Source organism: Mustelus asterias, chromosome 16 (genome assembly GCF_964213995.1).
Source record: "Mustelus asterias chromosome 16, sMusAst1.hap1.1, whole genome shotgun sequence".
NCBI lineage: Eukaryota > Metazoa > Chordata > Chondrichthyes > Carcharhiniformes > Triakidae > Mustelus > Mustelus asterias.
Genome location: NC_135816.1, coordinates 10,866,458 through 10,887,739, shown reverse-complemented (window position 1 = coordinate 10,887,739; position 21,282 = coordinate 10,866,458). Strand labels below are relative to the sequence as shown.

The window sequence follows — 21,282 nt, the reverse complement described above, 5'->3', positions numbered from 1 at the left end:
TTTTGAGATGTGTGGGGATGGGGGGGGGAAGAGCTGGGTTAAAATCTCTCCCTTACTGAGTGCATCAAACACTCAAGAACCAGGGCCTGAGAAAGATTGCCAATTTAGTTTGCAATTTTGGCCCCGTAAGCTCAATCCCTCCCAGCAACTGGATTGGGTGAAATTTCACGAAAGACCTTTACGGTGGAAGAAAGGATTTACTTCTATCTTAAAAGCAAAATACTTGCAGATGCTGGAATCTGAAACAAAAACAAAAGAATGCTGGAAAATCTCAGCAGGTCTGACGGCATCTGTGGAGAGAGAATAGAGCCAACTTTTCGAGGCTGGATGACCCTTCGTCAGAGCAGGCTGACGAAGGGTCATCCAGACTCGAAATGTTGGCTCCGTTTCTCTCTCCACAGATGCCGTCAGACCTGCTGAGATTTTCCAGCATTTTGCTGTTTTTGTTTACTTCTTCCTTTCTGAGCTACCAGACCATAAGACAAAAAGACCATAAGACATAGGAGCAGAATTAGGCCAATCGGCCCATCGAGACTGCTCCGCCATTCAATCATGGCTGATATTTTTCTCATCCCCATTCTCCTGCCTTTTCCCCATAACCCCTGATCCCCTTATTAATCAAGAACCTATCTATCCCTGTCTTAAAGACACTCAATGACCTGGCTTCCACAGCCTTCTGCGGCAAAGAGTTCCACAGATTCACCACTTTCTGGCTGAAGAAATTCCTCCTCATCTCTGTTTTAAAGGATCGCCCCTTTAGCTTGAGGTTGTGCCCTCTGGTTCCAGTTGCTTGGAATTCAGGTGAAAAGCCTGTCTACTAGGCCAATGCGACACACCACGCCTCAATGCACTGTGTGTACGGATTGAGTTGTTGGCAGGAAGTCAATCAAATCTTTGCGGTTTGGTTTGGCAATAAAACAAAGGTCTTACCTTCACATCCTCCGCTTTCATCCTGGTCCCCTCCTTCCCCACAAAGATGTCATCGATGTCCACCAGGATGTATCTGTCCAGCGAGAGGGATAACCTCTTTCCCGTGAGAAAGGAGACGGCGTCCACAAAGACAAGCTTGTGGAGCCAGAAGTTCATGTTGTTTCCGAAGAGAACTCGCTGAATGCCGTCATGGAGTCCCAGGTCCTGCACCACTGTCGTGTGCAGGGCAGCATCCACCGCCATGTCAGGGATATTCTCCGCAGATTTAGTTTTGGCAAGCAGGACGGGTTCGTAGGTTGAGTGGTTGGACTGGAAAACCGTCCAGTCATCTCCGGGCAGGAGAACCTTCTCGATCTCCTTTGCCTTGGTGATGTAGAGAAGGGGTGACTTGGGGTTTATACTGCAATCCTTGAGGCCGAGGTTGGAATGGAGGTACAACGGGAAGCCCTTCAGCTGGGCGCTTAGCAAACTATTTTCATTTGCCTTGAAGAAACCAATGATTCCAACACTGTACTCGATGCAGTATTTGTCCAACAGTTCCCTATTCCAAGCATCCAGGTTCACGTACTTCAAAATGTTCTCATATATAACGAGGATAAAGCGACCGCGGTCCTCATCCGTTAGGGTGGGCATGTCCCCTTTGCCGGGGGCGATTTCGGTTTGGTACTTAAACCGGCTGGACTCCAGAATCGCCACTATCTCCTGACCCAGTTGGGTGTACATGCTCTCGACAAAGACCAGCACAACAGGGTCAGTGCGAGACACGTCCACAGGTTTCATGGGCTTTGTTGGGAAGAGTCTGGATGGAGTGACGCGGGAATCGTCACAATCCGGACGCTGCACCTCGCTCGAGGGTTCCGTTTCCTGCTTAGTGCCGATGTACAGGTAGTAGGCCGAGATGAACACAGTCAACATACAAAAGGCAAAGAGCAGCAGTAGCACCCCCTGCAGTGTAAGCTGTCGAAACACCCGCCGTAGCCTGCTCAACAAACTCATGCTTTAAGCCCTCCTCCCTGCTCTTCGATTTCAAAACCTGCGCAATTGACTTGTTTTTTTTCTGCCTGATTAAGAAAATAAAAATCTTCCCTCTTGCCCTTTCTTGCGTTTCATGTCACCATCGCAGATCAATTAAAGTCACTCCAAGCCGGGAGCGCGAGCTTTCCTCGGGTCGTCACGGGGTCGTAGTGTGCGAGTGCCTGCTCCCGCCGATCCCTCAGGTCGCAGGCTCGATCGCGCCCATCGAGCCCAGAGCCGGACTCTCTCAGTCGAGAGTGAACCACCAGAGGAGTCCCGGATCTCAATCATCGATGAGATATTTCACAACCAGAGGAAATGAACCACACTCAACCCTGGAACGAAGAAAGACAACAGCCAGTAAAACAAAACGTTCACAAGTTGGGCTTCCACCGTATGTCACTTTTGCACATTATAGGCTGAAGTTTGAAACAAAGGATTGTCCAGTTAAAGAACACACTGTGGTATTTCTTTGTCAATACAGTAACAAATACAGGGCAGGCATTTACATTCCTTACTTGGAATGCTGAGGAAATGAATATTCTCTCCCGTTCCCTGATGCAGCTCATCGAGGTGAGGTGATGGCCTAGTGGGATTATCGCCAGACTATTACTTCAGGAAATTCAGCTAATGTTCTGGGGACCTGGGTTCAAATCCTGCGACGGCAGATGGTGGAATTGTAATTCAATATCTGGAATTAAAAGCCTAGTGATGACCATGAAACAATTGTCGGGAAAACCCCATTTGGCTCACTAATGTCCTTTAGAGAAGGAAATTTAAAGTTTACTTATTATAGGCTTACATTAACACTGCAATGAAGTTACTGTGAATATCTCCTAGTTGTCACACTCCGGCGCCTGTTCGGGTACACTGAGAGAGAATTTAGCATGGCCAATTCATCGAACCAGCACGTCTTTTCAGACTGTGGGAGGAAACTAGAGCGCCTGGAGGAAACCCACACAGATACGGGGAGAATATACAAGCTCCACACAAACAGTGACCCAAGCCGGGAATCAAACCTGGGTCCCTGGCGCTTTGAGGCAGCAGTGCTAACCATTGCACTACCGAAATCTGGTCTGGCCTATATGTGACTCCAGAGCCACAGCAATGTAGTTGACTCTCAATGCCCTCTGAACAAGGGAAACTAGGGTTGGGCAATAAATCCTGGCTAGCCAGCAATGCCCATGTCCCACAAATGAATAAAAGAAAATGAGAGATATCGGAGCCTCACCTGATCCTGTCCACACAGTCTTCTCTGTGTGGAAGTTATTGTTGGAATGTAGGACGGAGTTAAAAAAATGAATAATAGCCAATTGACCAAAGAGTTAACTCATCTACCTTTGATAAACTGATTTTAGTTTCAGAAATACACAATGTACAGGGCAACCAGCGTACTGTAATCTGAGTATTTTCTTAATTAGGTCATTGTATTCTGTGTCATTCTGTTCTTCCGTCCCACTTACTTCACTCCAACAGATCTGCCCGCACGACAGAATTAGTCATGTATGCTTTTCTTATTACGGACATATTTAGATCAGAGTACAGCCACTGTCAAACTTGTTTCAAATGTTTATTCATTCAACAACTTAGCCATGAGCAGAATTCCAACTTTGCTTGAGTGCATCTTTTGGAGCTTCAGTGATATGTTGCGTTATCAGTGGTGTCCCCCTCCCCCCAGCCCGACCCAGGGATCAGTTCGAGGCACACTATCAAACCTAGAAACAGAGAAGCAGGAGGAGGCCATTTGGCCCTTCGAACCTGCTCCGCCATTCATTTTGATCGTGGCTGATCATCGAATTCAATATCCTGATCCTGCCTTCGCCTCATTCTTCAAAGATTTTACCTGGACAGTAGTTTTGGGGATATGGTGCGTGTGTTTACAGGTGATAGTGAAATCTGTACAAGGTAGGGTGGCACGACGGTAAAGTGGGTAGCACTGCTGTCTCACAGCGCTGGGGACGCGGGTTCAATTCTCCGCCTTGGGTCACTGCCTGGATTTCCTCTGGGTGCTCCTGTTTTCTCCACAGTCCAAAGATGTGCGGATTAGATGGATTGGCCATGCTAAATTGCCCCTTAGTGTCCCAAGATGTGGAGGTTAGGGGGATTAGAGGGTTTAATACATGGGGTTACGGAGATTGATGGCTTTGTTGGAGAGTCGATGCAGATTCAATGGGCTGAATGGCCTCCTTCTGCACTGCAGTGATCCTGTGATGTGAAGAGAGTCGAGAAACACAAATAAATCCAAAAAGATCTCAATGTGCGAGAGGGTTGGGCCACACACTGGCAAATGGCATTATATTCAGAGAAACACCCAGGCAAGAGAGAACTTCATCTACACACTGAGTGAGGTCATGAAGAAAAGGATTTCACTGAAGGTCCGTAACCAATGTAGAGAAATGGAGCTAAAACTAACGAGGGCTGTGTTAATGAAACCATTCAGTGCGACTGTAAGGACAGCTATTGACGCCCGGCAGGTAACGGATCAGCCTGTCTCTGGAGCACGGTGCCACTGCAATTTAGGCCCCCGGATACACTGGATGATCGAACTCCCTTGTTAATGGCACAGAGGAGAAGTACTGGAATGGTTGCTAGCTTAAAGAAACTCAGCTACTCAGAGACCCTTTGGGGCATTGTAGATTTAGCGTTGGTCAGGATAGGGGTTGATAAAATAATAGAAGGATTAGCCAGCGTCCTGATTGAGATATTATTCCAGTTTAATCGAATGAGGAAGACCAGATGACAGAGATTTAAAAATTTTTTAAATTCATTCATAGGGCATGGGCGTCGCTGGCTGGCCAGCGTTTATTGCCCATCCCTAGTTACCCAAAGGCAGTTGAGAGTCAACCACATTGCTGTGGCTCTGGAGTCAGACCTGGTAAAGACGGCAGATATCCTTCCCTAAAGGGCATTAGTGACCCAGATGGATTTTTCTGACAATCGGCAATGGTTTCATGGTCATCAGTAGATTCTTAATTCCAGCTATTTTTCTTTGAGTGAGTTGAAATCTCACCACCTGCCATGACGAGATTCAAACCCGGGTCCCCAGAAAATGAGTGATAGTAGGAATGGACTGAACAACAGTGACACCGACAGCATGGGTTCAATCCCCCCATTGGCTGGTGTTGCCTTCTCAACCTTGCCTGAGGTGTGCTGATCTTCAGGTTAAATCACCACCAGCCACATCTCCCCTCAAAGAGGAGAGCAGCCTACGGTCATCTGGGACCGTGGCAACTGTATTTACTTTCACGAGGGCAGCAAGACATGTTGCCAGGGCGATAGATTGAGGAGAGATTGGATAGGCTGGCATTATTTTTCTTGGAACAAAGAAGGCTGGGGGGGTGACCTGATGGAGATATACACAGTTATGAGGGGAAGAGATAGAGTGAACAGGATAAAATTGTTTCCCTTGGCAGAGAGCTCAAAAGCCAGGGGACGTAGATGCAGGGTAAGTGGCAGAAGATGTAGCGGGGACATGAGGAATTCGCTGCCCGAGTTGGTGGTGGAAGCAGAGACCCTAAACTCTCTTAAAAAGTACTTGGGTCTGCACCTTCAGTGCTGCCGGCTATGGGCCGGGTGCAGGAAGGTGGGGCGAGCAAGGGCACTTCTCCATGCCTGCCTGAATGGCCTCCTTCTGTGCTGTAACTTTTCTCTGGTTCTATGACAGATCCAGGGATGGCTGTTGACTGCAGAATGTAACAATCCCAGAACCATCACTGAGTCATTCCTTTTAATAAAACTCCTCCCAGCAGCAATGTTCCCGATGGTGGGAGAGTCCAGAACTAGGGGGTCATAGTTTGAGGCTGAGGGATAAACCTTTTAGGACTGAGGTGAGGAGAAATTTCTTCACCCAGAGGGTGGTGAATGTGTGGAATTCACTACCACAGGAAGTAGTTGAGGTCAAAACATTGTGTGATTTCAAGAAGAAATTAGATATAGCTCTCGGGGCTGAAGGGATCAAGGAATATGGGGGGGGGGGGAAGATGGAATCAGGATTTGGATTTGATGATCAGTCATGATCAAATTGAATGGAGGAGCAGGCTTGAAGGGCCAAATGGCCTCCTCCTGCTTCTCGTCTCAGGGCCCTATTTTACCATTTTGATTCTAAGTACTGGGCAGACTTGAAACTGGGAGTGTTTCAGATTCGACTTTCAGACCAGTTCTGAGGCGCCCCCACACGCACCCTGCCCGAAAAAATATCAGCGATTCTGAATCGCACTGCAGAAGCCTGTGGGCGGGGCATCAGGTGCCCGAAATCCTGTAGCACCGATTGGTGCCTCCAGCTGTGCATGCACAGGAAAAAAAATGATAGAATGCAGCTCCCTTGCTACATCGCTCCCGGATAATGCCTCCCCCTGGCCCCCAGAGACATTGCCCCACCCCCACAACATAACTGTACCCCCTTATCCCCCCACCCCCTCACCACCCAGACCCATCACGGGCCCCTCCCCCCTTCCCCATCACTGATCTCAGGCAGAGTGGCGGCAGACCCCCACCCCCCTCCACTGATCTCAGGCAGAGAGCCGTCAGACACTCTGCTCCGACCTCCTCACTAACTGGAGCACCCGAACCGGACTTTTGTGGAGCATGTCTGTTTCGCGCCGATTCTGGACGGGCGAACGCGGTGGTAAAGGGGGAAGTTCCGGTAAGGTTGGGCACGCAGCCCATTAAGTCAATTTAAATGCAGACAAATGTATTTAAATTGCCATCGTGCCCGATTCGGGCGCGGTCCCGATCGTGGCCATTTTCGGGCCTTGGTAAAGGGGGAACCGGAGTGGGGTGCAGATCGCAGACTCGCCTCACGCCCAACTTTACCAAGTTTTTGTGCCCGGAAACAGGTGCAATTTGATGGCAAAATCGGGCCCTATGTTTCTAATATTGAAATGAATGGAACAGGTCGACTGAGTGAGCCCCTGTCTTGCATTGCCTCCAGTGGTTGGGGGTGGGGGTGGGGGGGGGGGGGGGAGTGCGGGAGAAGGGGGGGTTGGTGGGGGGAGGTGGGGAGGTGGAGGGGTGGTGGGGGAACACTTATTTCACTGGCCGAATTAGCCTCTGACACCAATTTAGACAATCAGTTATTTCTTAAGCACACCAAATTGTAGTTAATAAACTGAGATTTAGCCTGGGGGGAGTTAATGAGCAAAATAATTTAAGAGGCAAGCAGCACAGATGGTGAAATGATTCGAGGCTTCTGCAGACGATGTGAAAGAGTGTTAATTTCTTCCCCAGGAAGACTCGGTTAGTCCCAGCTCCGATACTGACACAGCACATGCCACAAATTGAAAATGCAGATTTCTCCTCTCCCCTCAGCCCACCGAGGATAATCAGTCTATTTTACAGGACGTTAATGCTGGGAAAAGACTTTGGCATATGGATAAGTGACCCTGCCTCTCCATCCTCTCCTGTCGACAGGATAAGATTCCAGCCTGTGAGTTGAGGAATCGCCCCCACGAGTGTGGACAATGCAACCGAGATTTCACTGAGATTCCGCTCCATTCGCTCCCTGGACGGCTCGGTGGCACAGTGGTTAGCACTGCTGCCTCACAGCCAGGGACACGGGTTCAATTCCTGGCTTGGGTCGCAGTGTGTGTGTGTGTGTGGAGTTTGCACATTCTCCCCATGTCTGTGTAGGTTTCCTCCGGGTGCTCCGGTTTCCTCCCACAGTCCAAAGATGAGTTGGTTAGGTGGATTGGCCATGCTAAATTGCCCCTTAGTGATAGGGGAATTAGCTAGGGTAAATGCATGGGGTTATGCGGATAGGGCCTGGGTAGGATTGTGGTCGGTGCAGACTCGATGGGCCGAATGGCTTCCTTCTGCACTGTAGGATTCTATGATTCTCATGAGCCGTGAAGCAAAAAGAAAATACCACAATCGCCCGAGCCCCCTGGACAACAACATTTAATCCTTTGGCACAAATCCCGCAAATCCAGAAATATTCTCATAATTAACATTTTGCAGAACCCAAAGCTGTCAACACTGTCATGCAAAATTAATTTTGCTGAGGGATGCCAGTGGTACATTCTGTAAGAGGCATAAATTTAAATTTATGGTATATTTATCAAGCTTTTGATTTGCTTCACAGCTCTTGAGAAAAAACACTCTCAAATTACTCTGCGGAACAGATGTATTGGAAGGAAACGGGGAGTTTTTTTATATTTGTTCATGGGATGTGGGCGTCGCCGGCTGGGACAGCGTTTATTGCCCATTCCTGAGGGCATTTTAAGAGTCAACCACTTTGCTGTGGCTCTGGAGTCTCATGTAGGCCAGACCGGGTAAGGGCGGCAGATTTCCTTCCCTAAAGAACATTAGAGAACCAAATGGATTTTTACAATAATCAACAATGGTTCCATGGTCATCAGTAGATTCTTAATTCCAGATTTTTATTGAATTCAAATTTCACCATCTGCCGTGGTGGGATTTGAACCCGGGCCCCTAGAACAGTAACCTGAATCTCTGGGTTATTAGGCCAGTGACAATACCACAATGCCACGACCTCCCCTGCTGCTGGTATGTTTGAACTGGCCACAATTTTCCGGCGGCACAGTGGCATTGTGGTTAACACTGCTGCCTCACAGCGCCAGGGATCCAGGTTCGATTCCCGGCTTGAGTTACTGTCCGTGTGGAGTTCTCCCCGTGTCTGCCTGGGTTTCCTCCGGGTGCTCCGGTTTCCTCTCACAGTCCAAAGATGTGCGGGTTAGATGGATTTGCCATTAAATTGCCCCTCAGTGTAAGGGGGACTAGCTAGAGTAAATTCATGGGGATATGGAGGTAGGGCCTGGGTGGGATTGTGGTCGGTGCGGACTCGATGGGCCGAGTGGCCTCCTTCTGCACTGTAGGGATTCTATGAAATATTGGCAAACTGGACACAAATGACAAAATCTGTTTCTCTCTCCACAGATGCGACCAGACTTGCTGAGTTCATCCAACGTTTTCTGTTTTTATTTCAGGTTTTCAGCAGTATTTTGTTCTTATTTTAGTGTAGAAATTATGATTGTTTTTTTATTCATTCATGGGATGTGGGTGTCTCTGGCTGGGCCAGTATTTATTGTCCATCCCTGAGGATAGTTAAGAGTCAGCCACATTGCTGTGGGTCTGGAGTCACATGTAGGCCAGACCAGGTAAGGACAGCAGATTTCCTTCCCTAAAGTGAAGCAGATGGGTTTTTCCAACAATCGATAATGGTTTCACGATAGACTTTTAATTCCAGATTTTTAATTGAATTCAAATGTCACCATCTGCCATGGTGGGATTCGAACTCGGGTTCCCAGAACAATTATTTGAAAGTTGGCATCCTTGTGTTTGTCCTGAAGAGTGCAAGATGAAAAGCTTCAGCAACACGTCTTTCTCTTCAGCACTATTCAAAACAAATGTTCTTAAATTAATTTCACTGGGCACAAGAAGCTCGTGGTGTTTGATGAGGACAGTATGATAGGGCTTTTGTATGGGTGCAGACATAGGATATGGCAATCAGAGTTTTATGGGCAGTGTGGACTTGAGTGTCCATGGCAAGGCCAACATTTATTGTCCATCCCTAATTGCCCTTGGCAACGTGGTGGGGAGCCCACTTACTAAACTGCTGCAGTCCACTGGCTTCTAAACAAGCCTGCCCCTGTACTGTACTAGACTGAACTGGATCTCAAAAACTGAAAACTGAACATACAGTTCCAAACTATACTTCAACCCTTATCTCGTTATTGGAAATGTTTTTCGCAGGCTGTCTCCGACTGAGAAAAACAATTCTTGCAGCTGCTATTGTTTGCCTGAATTGTGTACCCTTCAGGAATGCAGTCAATTTTTAGCTAACCTTTAGCCTTCTGAGTTTTAAAATTTGGACAAGTTAGGGGAGTTAGTTGCATAGGCAGAAATAACTTAAAATGAAGTCTTTGCATAGACTGAAGCAAACAGGGCTAAGCATAGATAGGATCACTCATATATCCATAGCGCTGTTAAAGTAAAGTTTATTTATTCGTCACAAGTCGGCTTATATCCACACTGCAATGAAGTTACTGCGAAAATCCCCTAGTCGCCACTCTCCGGTGCCTGTTCAGGTGCACTGAGGGAGAATTTAGTATGGCCAATACACCTAACCAGCACATCTTTGGACTGTGGGTGGAAACCAGAGCACCCGGAGGAAACCCACGTAGACACGGGGAGAACGTGCAAACTCCACACGGACAGTGACCCAAGCCGGGAATTGAACCTGGATCCCTGCTGCTGTGAGGCAGCAGTGCTTGCCACCCTGCGTTAGGGGAGGAGTCCCGGGATTTTGACAGTGAAGGAACGGTTGATATTTTTCCAAGTCAGGACGGTGACTGACTTGGAGGGGAAGTCTGCAGGTGTTGGTGTTCCAATGTATCTGCTAACTTTGTGTGTCAGAACATGACGTTATAAAGGCCAATGGCTTCAGCTCTGGTTTGGCGACCATTATGGGTGTGGGGAGAGCTTGTATGTTGTGCGTGGCGCCTCTCTCTCCCCCCCTCTTATTTTCTGACCTGAACCCATGCATGGGTTTCCTCCGGGTGCTCTGGTTTCCTCCCACAGTCCAAAGATGTGCAGGTTAGGTTGATTGGCCATGCTAAATTGACCCTAGTGTCAGGGTAAATACGTGAGGTTACGGGACTAAGGCCTGGGAAGGATTGTTGTCAGTGCAGGCACAATGGGCCGAATGACCTCTTTTTGCACTGTAGGATTCTATGATTCTATGTTGACCTGGATGCGTTCTGGGCTGATCTAGGTTGCTTGCACGCTAACTGGAAATCCCAGTTGGCATGAGAAACGGATCCTAATAGACCCTTTAATTTGACCTAAATTGGCCATTTACTGATTGCGTTCGTGACCTAAGCTCACCTAGAGTGACCTGGAGCTAGGGTTGTAACATCACGCCGAAACAGCGGCTTGCAATTGCAAATGTGGATCTGCTAGCCTTCAATCCCCACCCAACCTTCATGGAACGTTTATCCCGAAGAGTGGGAAAGAAAGATCGGAGTGAGAAAGAGCGAAAGAAACAAAAGAGACTGAAAGTAAAAATAGCTTTTAAATGATAAATTTGGCATTTTAAAAAAAATCTCCAATAACAATTAAATTATGTGAAGCATAGACAGGGTGGATAGTCAAGAGGCTTTCTCCCAAGTTTAAAGGGGATGTGCGGAGCAAGTTTTTCACGCAGAGAGTGGTGGGTGCCTGGAACGCGCTGCCAGAGGAGGTGGTGGAAGCAGGAACATTAGCAACATTTAAGAGGCATCAGGATGGGTGCATGAATAGGGAAGGAATAGAGGGATACAGGCCGAGTAAGGGCAGAAGGTTTTATTTTTATTTTAGTTCGGGCATCAAGATCGGCACGGCTTGGAGGGCTGAAGGGCCTGTTCCTGTGCTGTAATTTTCTTTGTTCTAACAGCAGAGGAACATGGACAGGGATCTTTGGGCATTCGAGTTAACTGTGCATTTGTTGTCCATCTCTAGTTGCCCTCAAGTTGTTGGGTCATTGAGGCACAAAAAGTAGCGAGTGCATGTTAGGGGAGGTGATGGCCTCGTGGTATTATCGCTAGACTATTAATCCAGAAACTCAGCTAATGTTCTGGGATCCAGGTTCAAATTCCGCCATCTGCCGTGGCGGAATTTGAATTCGATAAAAAATATCCGGAATTAAGAATCTACTGATGACCATTGTCGATTGTTGGAAAAATCCATCTGGTTCACTAAAGTCCCTTTAGGGGAGGAAATCTGCCATCTTTACCTGGCCTGGCCTACTCCAGAGCCACAGCAATGTGGTTGACTCTCAAGTGCCCTCAGAAATGTCCGAGCAAGGCATTCAGTTCAAGGACAACAAGGGATGGGTAATAAACGCTGGTCAGCCAGCGACGGCCATGTCCCACAAAGAGTAAAAAGAAAAGAACCTCACGGCTAGATTGAGAGTCACATCCTGTGCAGTCCTGCCAAAACATTGAATGTATTCAAGAGGCGCTGGATCTAGCACTTGGGGCGAATGGGATCAAAGGTTGTGGGGAGAAAGCAGGATTAGGCTATTGAGTTGGACAATCAGCCATGATCGTAATGAATGGTGGAGCAGGCTCGAAGGGCCAAATGGCCTCCTCCTGCTCCTGTCTTCTATGTTTCTATGTAACATAGGAGCACACGATGCTGCTTTAGGCCAATGCAAGAGTTTGGGATTGCTACCAGCTTCAGAAGTAGGCCGCACTAATTAATTGACAATAATTAGTGAATTAAAATGTTTAATTGACAGAAAATAACAAGTTGATGAATTGAGCTCCCACTGAGCCAGCTGTCATGGGCATCCGACAGAGATTCGTCTGACTTAGCCACTCCCATCTACTCTGTGTAAGGTGACTGGCAGGAGAGCAACTGCTGGTGTGCATTTTCCATCCCCATTTCTCTGGGTAACCGGTGAAGACAAGGATAAATCGGAAAACCGAGTAGGTCATTTGGATTATACGAGTGTGACTTTAACAAGCCGCAGTGCAAAAACACGGCGTTTTTGATCAGGAAGTTGTGATTATCTTTAAATGTTTTTGCAAATTTCTGCCCTCCTTGAGAGAAAGCAAGGACTCAGGCCCGTCACTGAGCCGGCCATTGTTCTTCCAGTGAACTTCTTGCCGAGCGTCAGCTGGATAATGATGGGGGGAGGGGCAGGAATGTCCGAGCCAAATGTCTTTCATTGACATCCACACATTCCCAGCAAGTGTGAATCCTGACTGACAGTGCCATTCCACAGCTCAGGAATGTCAAGTTCAATTCTGGCTCACACACAGCACAGACCACACACTGAATCCTGGACCTTCTCGCTCTGCATGGTTGCAGTGGGCAGTGCGCGCCAGCTAATTCCAGCTGAAGGCTTGGCAGCAACCTTTCTAAGGGCAATTTTATGCATTTCATAGAATCCTACAGTGCAGAAGGAGGCCATTTGCCCATCAAATCTGCACTGACCACAATCCCACCCAGGCCCTATCCTCGTAACCCCATGCATTTATCCTAGCTAGTCCCCCTGACACTAAGGGCAATTTAGCATGGCTTAATCCACCTAACCCACACATCTTTGGACTGTGGGAGGAAACCAGAGCACCCGGAGGAAACCCACACAGACACGGGGAGAACGTGCAAATTCCACACAGACAGTGACCCGAGGCCAGGAATCGAACCCAGGTCCCTGGCGCTGTAAGGCAGCAGTGCTAACCACTGTGCCACCGTGCCGCCCCAGTTTAGTGTTTGTTTTCAGCAGGTTGGTTCACCTGGCAGTGCTCTTCCTTCTGAAGGTTGCAGGTTCAAGCCATACTGCAGGAATTGGGAACAGAATCCAGTCCACTGCAATCCTGACCCATAGAATCCCTACAGTGCAGAAGGAATCCATTCGGCCCATCGAATCTGCACCAACTCTCTGACAGAGTATCCTATCCCTGTAACCCCACACGCTTACTCTGGCTAATCCATCTAACCTACACATCTTGGAACACTAAGGAGAAATTTAGCATGGCCAAACCACCTGACCTAAAAGGAAACCAGAGCACTCAGAGAAAACCCACGTAGACAAGGGGAGAACGTGCAAACTCCACACAGACAGTGACCCGAGGCCGGAATTGAACCTGGGTCCCTGGCGCTGTGAGGCAGCAGTGCTAACCACTGTGCCACCATGCCACCCAAGAGGGCTACGTGATTGCAGATGTACAGCATCCTTTGGCACTAGCGGCATTGTCGCTGGACTCGTAATCCAGAGACCCAGGGTAACACTCTGGGAACCCGGGTTCGAATCCCACCACAGCAGATGATGAAATTTGAATTGAATAAAAAAAAATTGGAATTAAAAGTCGAATGACGACCATGAAACCTTTGTCGTAAAATCTCATCTGGTTCAATAATGTCCTTTGGGGATGGAATTCTGTCATCCTTAACTGGTTTGGCCTAACTCCATATCCACTCTGAATTTGCCCTCAGGGATGGGTAATAAATGTTGGCCCAGCCAGTGACGCCCACATCCCATGAACGAATATTAAAGGCATTGCACCTCCTGGCAATATTGAGCTTCCATTAAGTGGATCTGAGGTGGTGTATAGTGCCACACTCCAGTGCAGTACTGAGCTGTGTCTCCCTGGCTTCCCCTCCCTCACTGAACACGTTTACCTGGAGCTGTACCTGCCTCATGCCCCTCCGCCATCAGCAAGCTCATGGTTGCTAAGAGACAGGTGTGGGGCCTGGACAGATCCTATGAGACCTCCTAGATCACAAGCCCTGCCATTCTGACCCATAGAATCCCTACAGTACAGAAGGAGGCCATTCATCCCATCAAGTCTGCAACGACTCTCTGACAGAGCATCTTACCCAGGCCCTCTCTCCCGCCCTATCCCCATAGCCCCACACAATTATCATGGCCAATCCACTTAACTTACACATTTTGAGACACTGAAGGGCAATTCAGCATGGCCAATCCGCCAGTAAGATGGGGCATAACAGTGTCAAAATATCAAATGCAGCCAGAATGTTAACCAAGGTGCTGCAGCAGGGCTGGAGAGATGCAGGTGTCGATCACCTGAGGGTGTTTGAGCCCCACTTCTCTCCCCAGCCGCCTCTCTCCAGAGCCACCTCTCTCCCCAGCCACCTCTCTCCCCAGCCGCCTCTCTCCCCAGCCGCCTCTCTCCCCAGCCGCCTCTCCCCCTGCCACCTCTCTCCCCAGCCACCTCTCTCCCCAGCCACCTCTCTCCCCAGCCGCCTCTCCCCCTGCCACCTCTCTCCCTAGCCGCCTCTCTCCCCAGCCACCTCTCTCCCCAGCCACCTCTCTCCCCAGCCACCTCTCTCCCCAGCCACCTCTCTCCAGAGCCACCTCTCTCCCCAGCCACCTCTCTCCAGAGCCACCTCTCTCCCCAGCCACCTCTCTCCCCAGCCGCCTCTCTCCCCAGCCGCCTCTCTCCCCAGCCGCCTCTCTCCCCAGCCGCCTCTCTTCCCAGCCACCTCTCTCCCTAGCCGCCTCTCTCCCCAGCCGCCTCTCCCCCTGCCACCTCTCTCCCTAGCCGCCTCTCTCCCTAGCCGCCTCTCTCCCCAGCCACCTCTCTCCCCAGCCACCTCGGATTAGCCATGGTAAATATGTGGGGCTACGGGAAAAGGGTGGGGGAGAGGGCCTGGGTAAGATGCTCTGTCGGAGAGTCGGTGCAGACGCAATGGGCCAAACGACCTGCTTCTGCAATGTAGGGATTCTATGGGTCAGGATTGCAGTGGGCCGGATTATATTCCCAATTCCTGAAGCTTGGCTTGAACCCGCAACTTTCGGCAGGGAGACAGCATTGCCATGGGAACCAACCTTGGCTGTCCAAAAAGCGAAAGGTTGAGAAACTGGGATAGAACAAATGTTGAGGAAATTGTTGGGATCTTCAAATGAAAATTCTGGACTGTCCTGTCAAAACTGGGATGTTCAGTCATCCTCGGAGTTGACTGCCTGATGTGGTGTCTACACCAACGATCCCAGTGTCCAGTCTGAAGAGCTTCAAGCTCTCCCAGAGGCCTGGCCAATGTCCCTTCAGTAAGAAGTTTAACAACACCAGGTTAAAGTCCAACAGGACTCACCTGAAGAAGGGGCTTGGAGCTCCGAAAGCTTGTGTGGCTTTTGCTACCAAACAAACCTGTTGGACTTTAACCTGGTGTTGTTAAACTTCTTACTGTGTTTACCCCAGTCCAACGCCGGCATCTCCACACAATGTCCCTTCATCAGCCGTAGCACAGCAGCTGCTTTCTGTCTCTCACTGTTCCCTGTGGCGTGCCACTATGCACAAAATGGCCGCTGCATTTTTCTCGGTAAGAACAGCCACATATGGGGTGGAGTTCTCCCAAAAAACATTCGAAGTGTGGAATTCGCAGGAAAACTGGGGTTATTCACGCTGTTTATTTCAGTGGGAGTTCACACTCGAATCTCCCACACTCTGTGCAATGCAGAAGCCACCAGCCTGAACATTATTGAATTTCAGAGACAGAAAATTACGGCGGCGGGGTGGAGGAATCGCCTCCATTAAGTAGCTCGCCTCACATGAAACATCTTCAGACAACCTCGGGGGGGGGGGGGAACCATGATAAAGCAGCTTTATTACATTTAAGTTTCTCCTCTTGAAATGACTGGAACAAGTCATTAGCTGCACTGCGTGGACTGCAGCGGTTCAAGGAGGCAGCTCACCGCCACCTTCTCAAGGACAATTAGGGACTGACAATAAACGCTGGTCTGCCCCACACCCTTTGAACGAGTGAAAATAAAAAGACTGGGGAGTCGATCGGGGACACGCTCTGCCCTTCTATATGAACAACCCGAAATCGTTAAAATACAAATCCTCTGATAGATGGAAAAACAGCTTCTGTGAACACATGAGTGAGCGGGCAATGGGAGGAAGTGCTTTATATATCACATACAGCCCAATTCAAATACTTCCTCAACCATTTGAACCTCAGAATGGCAATTAGGAGCAGCGACAATTTATCTTGCCAAGTGCCACGGTGAAGGTATCATCAGCCCTGCTGGGCCTGACTCATCTTGATAAAGTACAGCTGGTGACAGATAGGGTTCAGTCCCTGAAGCATCATAAAAAAATTTCAGGCGATAAATATTCCAGGACTGCTCCGGTTCGCTTCATTAGTTACTGGCAGCTGAAGACCCTGTTGGTGATACAGGTAATTCTTACGGAAGAGAGGTTCTGCTAGCAAACAGGCCTCAGATTCCTCATCACAACAGCAACCAAGCAGCTGTTTGGGAAATAGTCACACAATCTTCCAAAGAAAAATAGAATCACAAAGCAACACCGAACAGTTTTAACTCTATACGTTTTTAGTGGTATTTATTTATTCAAAATTAATTTGTGGGACATGGGCGTCGCTGGTTGGCCAGCATTTATTGCCCATCCCTAGTTGCCCTTGGAGGGCAGTTGGGTGTCAACCACATTGCTGTGGCTTTGGAGTCACACGTAGGCCAGACCACATAAGGATGGCAGATTTCCTTCCCCAGAGGACATTAGTGAACCAGATGGGTTTTTCCGACAATCGACAATGGTTTCACGGTCATCAGTAGATTCTTAATTCCAGATATTTTTTACTGAATTCAAATTCCACCATCTGCCGTGGTGGGATTCGAACCCGGGTTCCCCAGAACATTAGCTGAGTTTCTGAATTAATAGTCCAGCGATAATACCACTAGGCCATCACCTTCAATGTTCATTATGGGGCGGCACGGTGGCACAGTGGTCAGCACTGCTGCCTCACAGCACCAGGGGCATGGGTTCGATTCCCAGCTTGGGTCACTGTCTGTGTGGAGTCTGCACGTTCTGCCCGTGTCTGCGTGGGTTTCCTCCGGGTGCTCCAGTTTCCTCCCATAGTCCGAAAGACGTGCTGGTTAGGTGCATTGGCCATGCTAAATTCTCCCTCAGTGTACCCGAACAGGCGCCGGAGTGTGGCGACTAGGGGATTTTCACAGTAACTTCATTGCAGTGAAAATGTGAGCCTACCTGTGACACTAATAAATAAACTTTACTTTATAATATTACCCAAGCCATTGGCTTCTTTTCTCCTCATTGACTTTTTCCGTACCAGATTTCTCACATCCCCATCTCTCCTGACAGCTTTGACTTGCTGTTGGAGTCTTGGTTCCTTCTCAGCAGGTTTAGATGTATGGTCTAGCGAGACATGTTTTTCCACCCGTCTGAAGGTGTGAGGGTAAGGTGCCGCAGATGCTGCCCCACAGCCTAACTGGAAGTGAAGGCCGAACTAGCAGATTTTCCCACCCTCTCTCCCCCCAGGTGCTGGGCCAACATTCCTCCCTCAACCAGCATCACCAAAGCAGGCCATCTGGCCATTGCTGCTTGTGTGGGATCTTGCTGTGCACACATTGGCTGCTGCATTGCCTTCATTGTAACAGTGACTGCACTTGGGAAGAGGTTCTTGGCTGTAAAACACTTTGGGATGTCCTGTGGTCATGAAAGGCACTATATAAATTCAACACTTTCTTTTGTTGTCGGAAGGGGAGGGTCATGATTTTACATCGAGGGTGGGATTTTATCGCCTCGCTCAAGCAAAACTGGAAATTCCCACCCAAGGTCAACGGATATTTTGCCTGTCTGCCCCTTGCCCGTTCTGATTCCGTGATGGGCGGGGTGGTAGAATTCCGGCAGGCGCATCCATATCAGATTGTGGCTCTATCTCTGTGGTGAACCATAGTTGGTTACCACTATGGGTACTGAACCATAGATGGTCAGCACTATGGGCACTTGTAGATATGTTACTGTTGTCACTGTTGGGGTTAGGGTTGGGGTGTTCTACCTGTTGATATTGTTCTGTGGTACACTCCAGTTGGCTCCGCCTACCTGGAGGAGTATAAAGGTCACTGCACTGCCTGGTGACCCTTTAGTCTGGGATTGTATTGTATATAGTGTGCTCCATTCTTGTCAGTAATAAAAGCCTTTATTTCCCGGGTACAATCTAGCCTCCCGAGTGATTTAATCGCGCCTCAATCTCATTGGACAAGATTTGGTGCCAAGTTTTAGACTGCCCTCACTTGCGGGATCCTGTTGGTCCAGGTTTGAAGGTGGACCAACAAAAACACTGGGCACATTGTCAGTTGCAAACACAGATCATGCATTATTCTCAACCAGCTGTGACGTAGTGAAGGAAAGGTCAATGTTTTTGCCAAGTCGCTATTTATTTCTTTTGAAACAAAGATTCTTCGATGGTCTCTGAGCAACACACTCCCCACCCACCCACCCCACCCCTGGCGTGACAATCTCGCCAGGTCTGTGCTGGTGTAGATTAGCAGTGCTTCGTGCTAGCGTGTTGTTTGGACAGAGAGGTGGGAAGCATCCAGAAGGGGGGGGGGGCCGAACTCGCTAAAGACACTGAAACCCAGTTGATCTTGTACTAACGAGCTCCGGGTCCTTTCTGGGCACAAAGCAGTTAGCGGCACTCGAAAGGGGTTGGCAAGGCCTGTTTTACACCGGGCGTGAATCGGATTTTTAGCACCGCGCGCTATTTTCCCAGCTCACTGTGCTGATCGTCGGGGGCGGTGAGGTGGCAAAATCGTGGCAGTTAACTCTGGGAGGGATTTTCCAGTCCTTCCCGCTGGTGGGATCTTCTAGTCCCTCGCGGTGGGTTCCCCAGCATTGGGCGGGGGTGCGAGCCACGCAAAATGGCTCAGACATCAGCGGCAATGGAAGATCCCGCCAGCATCTAATGGCAAGCCGCCTCTGCCACTGGAAAACATGCCACGGCTGGACTGGAAAATCCCACCCTCTGTTCTTCTCTCCACAGACCATTATTCCAGCATCTTCTGTTTTTGTTGCGGATTTCCAGCATCCGCGGTATTTTACTTTAATTAGACATTGCTGCACCTTGATGGAGGATTTGGGGTTTAATTTGGGGTCAGCAGGGTTGGGGTTTAACATCACACATGCAGGCTTGGAGGGGAAGAAAATGAACGTCTCCTTTAAGAGTCTGGAAGTGTTGACAGTGCATCACATGACTAGACTCACCAAAATCTACGTTAGCCTTGCCAGCAAGTTGGCAAGAATGAACTCTCTTTCGGTCTCCATGACAGCACAGCGCCTGCGTCACTTCTCTGTTGGTCGGACAGCACGGAGCTCCGGGTCTGGAGATTTCAAACAGCTGAAACGAGATTGAAAGGGAGATTAGCTTTCCCATGGACAGGATCTCTCTCTCTGTCTCTCTAAGCCCAGTAAGAAGTTTAACAACACCAGGTTAAAGTCCAACAGGTTTATTTGGTAGCAAAAGCCACACAGGAACTCTAAGCCACCAGGAAGGAGCGCCGGAGTCTGTTCAAAAACTGAGGCCATCAACCCTGACAGGCACAGAATTTCCTCAATGGAATCAAAATCATATTTTCTCTCACGCACTCCCCCCCCTCTCAACCCCTCAACCACCCCCCCCACCCCGCCCCCCCCTCTCAACCCCTCAACCACCCCCCCCCACCCCGCCCCCCCCACCCCTGCCACAGCCGACCCAAGTTCAGCTCTTACTCACTCGTTCTGCAGTACAATCCACAGTCACTGTATAACTCTGTGAGAGTCTATACAGGGGGTGGGTGCCAAAGGCTGTGTGGCCAGCTCATTCTCCTGGAACCAGTCCACAAGTTACTAGATTTCTTCAGCTCACAGAATGTCAGGCTGGGATTTAAACTCGCGACCCCTGGACAACTGGTCCACCACTGTTATAACCCATCACGCTCTCAGCGTCTCTGATGCAATGCCGTTTTGAATTCTGCAGCGTGGGACTTGTAAACATCGGCAGGGAGATGGAATGCTGAGCATTGCTTGAGTGGCACTCCACATCCATCAACTCCGTCCACACTTCCCGCTGCCTCGGCAAAGCAGCCAGCATAATCAAGGACCCCACGCACCCCGGACATTCTCTCTTCCACCTTCTTCCGTCGGGAGAAAGATACAAAAGTCTGAGGACCCGTACCAACCGACTCAAGAACAGCTTCTTCCCTGCTGGCCGTCAGACTTTTGAATGGACCTAACTTGCATGAAGTTGATCTTTCTCTACACCCTAGCTGTGACTGTAACACTACATTCTGCACTCTCTCCTTTCCTTCTCTATGAACGGTATGCTTTGGCTGTATAGCGCGCAAGAAACAATACTTTTCACTGCATGTTAATACATGTGACAATCACAAATCAAATCAAAAGTTCTATGCTTCTAAAACTCTATTCTAACTCTTCTAAGCTCTCGAACAATGATCTTTACACGCTGGTTATGACTGTAACACTTCATTCTGCACTCTCTTGTTTCCTTCTCTATGAACGGTATGTTTTGAATAGCGCGCAAGAAACAATACTTTTCACTGTGTTAAAATTTGTGACAATGATAAATCAAATCAATCCAAATGAATGACGCTCACTCAGTGCACTCACTTGCTCAGTTCTTCATTATTCCTTCAAGTTTCTGTTTGCCGTGTGTACCTGCGCAGCTTTTTGCACTGCGCACTCCCTTTTTAAATCCGAGGCTGGAATTGAACCTGGGTCCCTGGCGCTGAGAGGCAGCAGTGCTGACCACTGTGACGCCCTTGTCAAGATTACCCCCATTCCGAGAAAAAAAGTTTAAAATTACGTGGACAATGAAAACCGTCAAATGTTCTTTGATAATTTAAAGATTTTTTTTCCTAAAACTGGGAAAGGGAGCTGGGGGGTGAGACTGAACATAATGAGTCTATCATTCTTGTTGAGATGTTTGATTTCCCCCAAAATATAAATGATAAATCTGATGGAGCTAAAATTATTCTGCAGCAATTTGAATATTTGTGATTCTCAGTCTGTTGGTTCTATGCTGTAAGACAGGTGGTCCCAAAGCCTGAAACTG

At 48.8% G+C, this 21,282-nt stretch overlaps 1 protein-coding gene across 4 annotated transcripts in view; it reads right to left on the bottom strand.

Annotated features, from left to right (window-relative positions):
* Positions 1-21,282, bottom strand: part of ndst1b (N-deacetylase/N-sulfotransferase (heparan glucosaminyl) 1b) — a 259,765-nt gene that overhangs the window by 70,934 nt on the left and 167,549 nt on the right. For 3 of the 4 annotated variants that reach the window (XM_078231781.1, XM_078231784.1, XM_078231783.1), the window contains 2 exons: positions 19,437-19,569; positions 931-2,279 (listed from right to left, as the gene is read on the bottom strand). In XM_078231781.1, coding sequence (XP_078087907.1) covers positions 931-1,926 — 996 coding nt within the window. In that variant the 5' untranslated portion in view covers positions 1,927-2,279; positions 19,437-19,569. Of the gene's footprint in view, positions 1-930; positions 2,280-19,436; positions 19,570-19,944; positions 20,135-21,282 lie in introns of those variants that run through there. The other variant, XM_078231782.1, reaches the window with a different exon arrangement.